General features: G+C 35.8%; 1 protein-coding gene across 5 annotated transcripts in view; it reads left to right on the forward strand.

The window, feature by feature from the left end:
* Positions 1 to 7,869, forward strand: part of LOC109087879 (vasodilator-stimulated phosphoprotein-like) — a 33,837-nt gene extending 25,968 nt beyond the window's left edge. For 2 of the 5 annotated variants that reach the window (XM_042774926.1, XM_042774925.1), the window contains 10 exons: positions 1,464 to 1,561; positions 2,091 to 2,338; positions 2,927 to 3,081; positions 3,169 to 3,226; positions 3,727 to 3,754; positions 3,838 to 3,877; positions 4,071 to 4,127; positions 5,981 to 6,053; positions 6,613 to 6,670; positions 6,776 to 7,869. In XM_042774926.1, coding sequence (XP_042630860.1) covers positions 1,464 to 1,561; positions 2,091 to 2,338; positions 2,927 to 3,081; positions 3,169 to 3,226; positions 3,727 to 3,754; positions 3,838 to 3,877; positions 4,071 to 4,127; positions 5,981 to 6,053; positions 6,613 to 6,670; positions 6,776 to 6,813 — 853 coding nt within the window. In that variant the 3' untranslated portion in view covers positions 6,814 to 7,869. The remainder of the gene's footprint in view (positions 1 to 1,463; positions 1,562 to 2,090; positions 2,339 to 2,926; positions 3,082 to 3,168; positions 3,227 to 3,726; positions 3,755 to 3,837; positions 3,878 to 4,070; positions 4,128 to 5,980; positions 6,054 to 6,612; positions 6,671 to 6,775) is intronic. The other 3 variants (XM_042774927.1, XM_042774929.1, XM_042774930.1) reach the window with 3 other exon arrangements.
* Positions 7,870 to 8,860: the final 991 nt, after the last annotated feature.

The raw sequence follows: 8,860 nt of genomic DNA on the forward strand, positions 1-8,860 counted from the left end.
TTCATAAATCATTACACTTTTGATAATAGACAATGGGCTTTTTTGACCATGATATTTCACCAAAAATTTGCAAATGTGACCATATCTTAACTACTGCTGGTTTAAAACAAGCTTCAAGTGTTGTGCCTCTGCTGACAAAGTTCTGCACCACTTGAAAAAAGATCCATTGCAAAATTATTAATACAATGTCAGTCTGCTGTATATCAACGCATTTATGATGAATAGGAACATAATTTAATTTACCAGCAGTTGGTTAGCATTAATAATAACATTTATAGAAAAATTACAGCATGTTGCAGTTTTAAGTGCATTGTGTAAGTTTTGGCAGTTAAAAAAAAATCCTAAATGAACGCTACTGGACATTATGTATATGAACTGCAGGTGTATATTTTTTAAAACTGTTTTATAGTCTTAATAATAATGTTTAACTGAACAGGAGCATTCAAGAGAAAATCCCAGGCAGCAGTGCAAAACTAAAATTATTTTCCAAATCTCTGGAATGAGACTAATTCCAGAACATACTGCACTCGTCTCTCTCTCTCTGTATCTCTCTCTCTCTCACTCTCTCTGACTAGTTGGTTATGTTGATAAAGACTTTACATGGAGCTGGTTGACTCATGTCTTTACTTGACTGAGATGTTTTGAATGGCTTTCAGAGAGGCTTGACCTAACATGCAACTTGACAGTGCAGTCTTGTAAGTGTCACTACGGAGAGTATTCATGTTGTTCAGGTGTTTTTCTACGTTTGTATGTATCTTTCAAGTTTGAAGTCATGTTTTATGTTTACTGGTTCATTTGAGGGGTCTCAGAGTGATTCAAAATATGTAAACCCACCAAATCTCCATCTCATCCCACATCTGCTCTAAACTTCAGTTAAGTGACAGAGACTAGATCACTCCTATTGAATTCACTGATTTGGACTTCAACTCAAGAAGCCTGTATGAACTCGTTCTACATGACAGCAGGGAATTACTTAAAGTTAGCGTGAAATTAAAATTGCATGAAATTGCAATAAGCATGAAAAACATTCATTTTCACCATATCTAAATGCACATCATAGGCATTAATGTGAACAGTTTGCCCATGTATACACATTATATTTTTTTTCTTCTGACCTTTTAATTTTAAATCCAGATGTCAGAAATGGATCAGACTTCTCGCTGGTGACACATGCCAGATTTCTCCAGTTATTTAGTTCATTGATTTATTTTATGAACTTATTTACTTGAAGTACCACCTTTAAGATAACCCCCCCCCCCCCCCCAAAAAAAAAAAAAAAAACTTGCATGTTTTTGATTCTTTGATGTTGGTTGGTCACGTTGGTCACATGACATGCAGGTAAACTAAATATTTAATATATTTTAGTGTTTTAGTTAAATTTTATTTTATTTTAACTCGCAAATCTCATTTCAAATGGCAATATGTCAAAATAATTGCAATGCTTTCATGTTTTTTTCCTGCAGATTGGAACAGCAGAGGTTGGAGCAGCTAGAGCGAGAGAGACAAGAAAGAGAGCGACAGGAAAGAGAAAGACAAGAAAGAGAACGGCAAGCAGCTCCAGGTCAGCAGAAAGTGTTTTACCTCAACGGACAAGACTTTGTGTATTTGGATTATGAGATCATTGCTGTCTTTTCAGAGTAGAGATCAACCAAGATGTTTTATATGATCGATACAAAAAATGTTTAAGCATATAGCTGCTTGGTTCACTGACATTTTTTGAAATCCCTTTCAAAATACTTTTGGAAAAGTGGGCTGTCACTGATGCGTTTTGTTCTTTACAATCACACCTAATTGCTTTCTTGAGTAGAACTTATTAAAGAATAAATAATGTGTAAAAACATTATTAGCAATATTTCACAGCTGTGCTGTAGTTATAAAAGTATGTCCATAAACCATTTAAATTAAGTATGGTTTAATGATTTAACACTATGATTGAGCTGTGTGAGCAATGCAGTTATTTGAATATGCCCGTTTATTTTTTATCTACTTTATTATTAAATTGCCAATTATTAATCAAACCAATAATTTGCCTAAGTTTATTTGTAAGATAACTATTTTAATAACATAATTGTGCTGTTGTTCTACTCTAGTCATTCCTCCAGCACCACCTTTGGCCCCTGGAGGCCCTCCGGCTCCCCCTGGACCTCCACCTCCCCCTGGGCCCCCTCCAGCTGGACCTCCCCCACCACCGGGACCTCCTCCCTCAGGAGGAGGAGCTCCACCTCCACCTGCTCCTCCTCTGCCCTCTTCCGGAGGAGGTGGAGGTGGGGGAGAAGGACCAGGTGGCGGTGGTCTCGCTGCTGCCCTGGCAGGTGCCAAACTCCGTAAAGTGCCCAAGGTGAGACAATGAGTCAAAATAACGAGTCACTTCCTGGTAACGTTACTTACAGTCTTGGTGTCATCACTTGAAATCTAAATGCCTTTTTAGAGGCTGAGCAAGTTATTACATTTTTAAATGTGGAATAATGTTTCCTGATGTATCATGCACAAACGAAAGGCCAGAAATGTTTTAATTAAGAAATATGATCAAATCAATATACTAAAAGTTAAAAAAAAAAATTAAATGGAAGTAGAAAATAGGGTAGGGGATGAAAACCAATCACATACTGTAAAAAGCCATATGTGAAATAAGAGGTATATAATGTTCCCCAGTAGTGAAATGTTATAAAGACAATTAAATATATTTCCATGTGAATACCCAAAAATAAAGAAATATATATTTATTTACTTATTTATTATTAAATACTTAATACTTAGTGTAAAAAAATACAGGCTAAGAAATCCATTCACAAAGATAAAATCTCAAATAAATTTACAAAACCTATTTAGCTTGTTCAGTAGTTAAAATGTGGAGCCCATTCTCACATGATGTTTTGCTCACGTTCATTCCTGGCTGCTGTTTTTGACTCTGTGCTTCCTCCTGCAGGATGATGTTAGTAGTGGTGGAGGAGGAGGAGGTGGCACTGCTGTGGCTCCAACTCCTAAAGCAGACAGCAGCCGCAGCAGTGTGTCTATGCCCAGTGGAGGAGGAGGAGGAGGAGGAGGCCTGATGGGAGAGATGAGTGCAATTCTAGCACGAAGGTCGGTAGAAAAAAAAGATTCCAAACCATATAGTTGATGTGTACACTAATGTATATTCAACTGTTGTCATTGTGTCTGTTGGCACAGGAGAAAAGCAGCAGATAAAGGGGAGAAGGCGCCCCCCAAAGCAGAGGAGCCCAGTAATGTATGAACACCTTCAATCTTTTAAGGCTCATTATGGGTGATTGTGTCAGTTCCACAAACAAAGCACTTGTGTGTGCTTTTCTCCAAACCAGTGAAGTGTAAAAACAACCGTGCAGCCGATTGTAAAAATGTCATTGGTCATATCAGTCACAGTGCCAATTCCAACCCTACCCTAAACAGTAACCTTAACCTTAGTATAACAAAATTTTCTTAAAAATAGACATTGAATTGAGCAATGAAATTGGCTGCAGGGTGGTATTTGTTTGGGGGGGGAATCCTGCAAAAATTCCTGTATATCCTGTAAATCGACCATTTAAAGTGCATGCTAAAGTCGTAAGTTATTTAAAGAGGTTGTCTATAGACTTGAGATGAAATATAGCCTCTATTACTGTAAATGTAATTACTAAAATTTGAGTTTTGACTATTACTGAATGGTGAGGTTAACACTCATTGTGCTCTCTGTCTGTTTCTGTTTCTTTTCCTTTGCCTGATGATCTTCAGGATGATTCCGACGCTCAAGGCCCAGGTGGTAAGAACACAACGCTTTTGTGATTGAGATTTGTGACATTCAGATACCGTGTTTTCTCATTATCTGTGATTTTTCTTTAACAGAATTTAGGAGACCATGGGAAAAATCAGCCACTATGCCCAGGTGAACATTAATTTACAGACACTGGATGCTTATTAGTTATACACTGAACTGAAAACTTTGTTTATATCAAGTACCAGCACTGAGTCTCCTTTAGTCTGATGTTTGAAGAACTCCAGCTGTTGAGTGTGACTGTCCATAGGGCCCTGTAGTTTAATTTAAAGTGAAGTATATATACAGTACATGTCTCAAACAGGACTAACTCTGCACCCAGAGGCCTGGAGTCACCCTCTTCCTCTAGCCTATTTACCAGGTACTTTTACTACAGTATGCTCTCAACTGGTTATGGACTAACACTGCTGGCGCTCTTGGTTCCTTTGCTTTCACACACACATTTACCTAAACATTCAATAAAGTATAAACCACTCAAATCCACGCATTACACTGATTTTACAAGAGGGTTTTGAACATTGCATCTTGGCCAAGAACGAACACACACACACACACACACACACACACACACACACACACACACACACACACACACACACACACTCACTACTGTTCAAAAGTTTTTTAAAAGGTCTCTTAAGCTCAAGACTCAGTTTATCAGAATTACAGTAAAAACTAAAGTATTGTGAAATATTTTTATGATTTAAAATAGCATTTTTCAATTTCAAAATATTTTAAAATGCAATTTAAAATGTAATTGAATTTTTAACAGCCATTATTCCAGTCTTGAGTGCCACATGATCCTTTCTGATTTGGTGCAGAAGAAGCATTATTAATTTTATTTTTATAATGTTAATGTGCTGCTTAATATTTTTATGTAAACTGATAATTTGTTTTAGCATTCTTTGAATAGAAAGTTCAAAAGAACTGCATTTATTTGAAATAGAAATGTCGTTACTGTCACTTTTGGTCAATTTGCATCCTTGCTTAAAAACACCGATTAAAATAAAGAATAAATAAATCTTGCACTGCAGAGTTTTGTTCCAACCCTGCTCCAACACATATACAATATAGTTTTCAAATAAGCCTGGAGGACTTGATGAGTTGGATCAGGTGTGTTTAGTTAGGGTTGAATCTAAACTCTGCAGGGCTCCGGCCTTCCAGGAATTGAGTTTGACACCCCTGGTCTGTAGGCTACCATGGTCTGTCTGAATACTTGTTTCTGATTGGCTAGGTGTGCATAGAAATCTGAGATCCCGCTGCATGCACACAGAAACATCCATGAGTGCAGAAACTTGTCAACACTGCCCTGCAACTTTTATTAATAAAATACCTTCGATACAGAATGCTTCTCATCAATGAGGTGGCAAAGCATTTCAGGGATAGATCATAAATATACCACACACACAAACACAGAGTTGGTTCAGGTAGATTGGACTTAACTTGACCTATCATGTGACTGGAGTGGATCTGAGTTTCTGCGCTTGTTTGGCTTCATCTCGTGGGCTTTGGAAAACTCTTTGGCTTTCTGTAGTGTCTTTAAATCTGTGCAACACTGTCACAGTATTACATGCTTTTTTTCAACAGTATTTCATGCTTTGTTTGAGGGTACTTGCAGTTGTCTTCAGGCTTGGATTTATTGAATTGATTCTGCTGCTATTCTCTTATTGTCCATTAGGGGCTCTCTGTTCCCAGATCTGTGTAGGAGCCCATATTAAAGCTGTTTCCACATCCATGACTTTAAACCACAGCTTCACTTTTTGACCAAATTCAGATATTAACCCTTCTAAATAGTATAGCTATTTTTAGCTTAGAATTAGCACCCAAAATCTTTCTTTAAAACAACAAAAAAAAGCACAAAAGATGATCATCATTCAAAAAATTTCATCCAAAAAAAAATACATACACTCTCCCACCCAAAGAAAAATTAAATTAAACTTTTTCAGGTAAGGTAAATACATAAATATAGAAATGAACTGCGCACATGACAGCCCTTTTGCAATGATGTTATTCCAGTTGAAGCCATGGAAGTGGATGAGACTTTGATGTTGGTTTTTCCTGTGAATAACTCTAAAAGTCATTTTGGACATCTTTAGACCAGTTTATTGCATTTTGGTATGGTGTAGTTGCTTTCACCTTCCCTTTTTGTTCTCCTTTTCCCTCTTCTTTTTTCCTATTTCTATTTAATAATTACTTGTCTTTCTGTATTTTCAGGATGAAACCCAGTAACCAATCAGGAGAGCCTGAGAGTGGAGAAGGAGAGTCAGAGATGGAACGAATTAAACAGGTCAGAATCGAAGTCAATAAACAAATAGCTAACGTTACAGATCAAAAGTACAACGTTGATATGAATGTTACTGTTCAGTAGTTTTGTTTTTTCTGATATATGTGGCACTGTCACTAAACATATAACATAATATATACAAATATATAAATATATACATACATATACATATACATATATAAACGAAAGTATTCAGACCCCCTTAAAGATACAGTGGGTACCGAAAGTATTCAGACCCCCTTAAATTTTTCACTCTTTGTTATATTGCAGCCATTTGCTAAAATCATTTAAGTTCATTTTTTTTCCTCATTAATGTACACACAGCACCCCATATTGACAGAAAAACACAGAATTGTTGACATTTTTGCAGATTTATTAAAAAAAGAAAAACTGAAATATCACATGGTACTAAGTATTCAGCTAGTATTCCAGGTATTCAATGTTCTTGCACTTACATTTTTGTTTTGTGACAACCCTATAGATATTACTATGATTTTACTCAACGTTGAGGAATTGTCATGTGAACATGAACTGGTTTATATGTATCCATCTGATTGTTTAGGAACTGCTAGAGGAAGTGAGAAAAGAGCTTCAGAAGGTTAAGAATGAAATCATTGGAGGTGAGAACATCATTTTTTCCCTGCGTTTTTTTTTTTCATGTCCCTGCTGTGTTTCAAATGAAGATTAATTTCTGTATTAATTTATTCCTGTGTGTCCTTTCACAGCCTTTATTCAGGAGTTACAGAAACGAGGATCTACATAGTCCCACATAAACTGATGGGAAGGGATCCCTCAGTCCTGAGAACCCAGGGATACACACACACACACACACACACACACCCAGGGACTTAACCCTTAATCATTATCATTCAACCCAAGATGAGCTTTCTTGTACCTGCCAATGTTTTCTTTCAAATTCATCCATTTCCTTTAGTTTTACGCATTTTGTTTTCCACTTAATGTTTTACATACTGTACACTTTGTCACCTTCACGTTTGATTCCTATAAAGCACTGTGCAAAAATCCTCATCATAAACTCAATACTTGCCTAAAGTTATTGTATTCAGGGAATATAGCATATCAACTATCCCAGTGACTGTAATGGCCATATACAGACCCTCAGAGATATGATGCAACAATAAGGAGGCAAAAACAAGATGGATCTTGAAGAAAAAGACCTACAGTTACACACACTATATGTACCACACACACACACCTTATGACCGGATCATCATGTCAGGTCACACTCTTGCGCTTTATGCTGGGAGATTTTCACATCAGACCTGGTTTAGGGAAAACAAAAGCATATTTTTCACTTTAATTTGAAGCTCAGAGCTTTGTGTTTCATGTGTGTGGATGCATGTTTGTGTTTATGGATGTATGGCTGCACTTGTCTCTGTTTATCAGTGCCATCTTGTATGCTGTCACCTGACCGCCACTATCTGGTGGTGTGAATAGCTTCAGCCCTCATTTGAGATGTTTTTAAACTGTTTTGAGATATGAAATAATATGGCCATAATCATTTTTGTCTTTTGGCCATGCCAAACTGCCTTGGAAAATACATATAAATATAAATATATATTTGTTTTGAGGGAAAAGGATAGAAAACTTGAGATATTTCTATTTTAATTGAAATGATTGGTGAATGGGGATTTATTTTGATTGTTTTCTTTTCAGAGATTATTTTCAGTTTTCTGTTAAAATTTTGTTTCTTTTTTTTCTATAGAATAAAGGCTTTTTACACTGAAATATAAAGAAAATTGCGTAGAGACACTGGATTAGATGCCTTTATAGTCAAATACAGCTGCTTCTTCTACTGCACTTGTGTATGCCTCTTTTTTTTTTTTTTTTTTTTTTTTTACAACCACAAAAACATATTTTATGGCCTTGCCACAAACACATTTGGCTTATTCATTAGATTTTGTTCTGTTGATTTAACTGTTAGTGGTGTTTCAGATACAAAAATGGATATGATAATACAGGCACATGTATTGTCATCCACACATACTGGGCATAATAAAAACAGCCTTGTTATGAAATCCAGGAAACAATTTCTTTGACTATATAAATGTTTGTTTAGCCGTGGCTGAGAGAGCAACAGCAGAAGGATAATGAGCGATTGTTTCCTGTTATGAATGGACCCAAGCAAAGTTGTCAACAACTACTATCTCACTCTGCTTTTAGAACCCAATCCTGATAAACACATTTGATTTCAGAATAGAAGATTAGAATAACCTCAACAATAGACCAAACCGAGTGCAATAACAACACACAAATGTTACAATTCTTTAGATAATATCTGTTTTTTAGAAACAGTTTTTTTTTTTTTGTAGTTTTTTATCACGCATGTTTTTTTCAATATCCACTGGCCACGTCATATGGAAATAAACACGGCCATAAAAAAAAAAAAAAAAAAAAAAAAACAGACATGTATTGTGTTAAGGTAATCATTTCAGTCCGGTTGCGATGAAGTTGCTTTTATGGACCAGTTCAATAAACAAGATGTACACGTAATCTGGATTACCTAATCAGATTCCAAAAATAAAGTACTCATAATTAGAGAATATTATATTTTAATGCTCATTATTAGATTACATTTATTTTTATGGATTACATAGGCTATTATTCACACAATGGCAGTAAAGCATTCATAATTGATCTTTTTTCTTTTAACTTTTAAAATAAATAAAGCACCTCTCAAGCAATTACCATGTTTGAAACAAATAATTATGCAACTTACTAAACACTGGTGAGGTATAGCTGTAAAACACTATGTGTTCGTCATATCCAGAGTGACCTTGAGCAGCTGA

This window comes from Cyprinus carpio, chromosome A18, assembly GCF_018340385.1.
Source record: "Cyprinus carpio isolate SPL01 chromosome A18, ASM1834038v1, whole genome shotgun sequence".
Classification (NCBI taxonomy): Eukaryota; Metazoa; Chordata; class Actinopteri; order Cypriniformes; family Cyprinidae; genus Cyprinus; species Cyprinus carpio.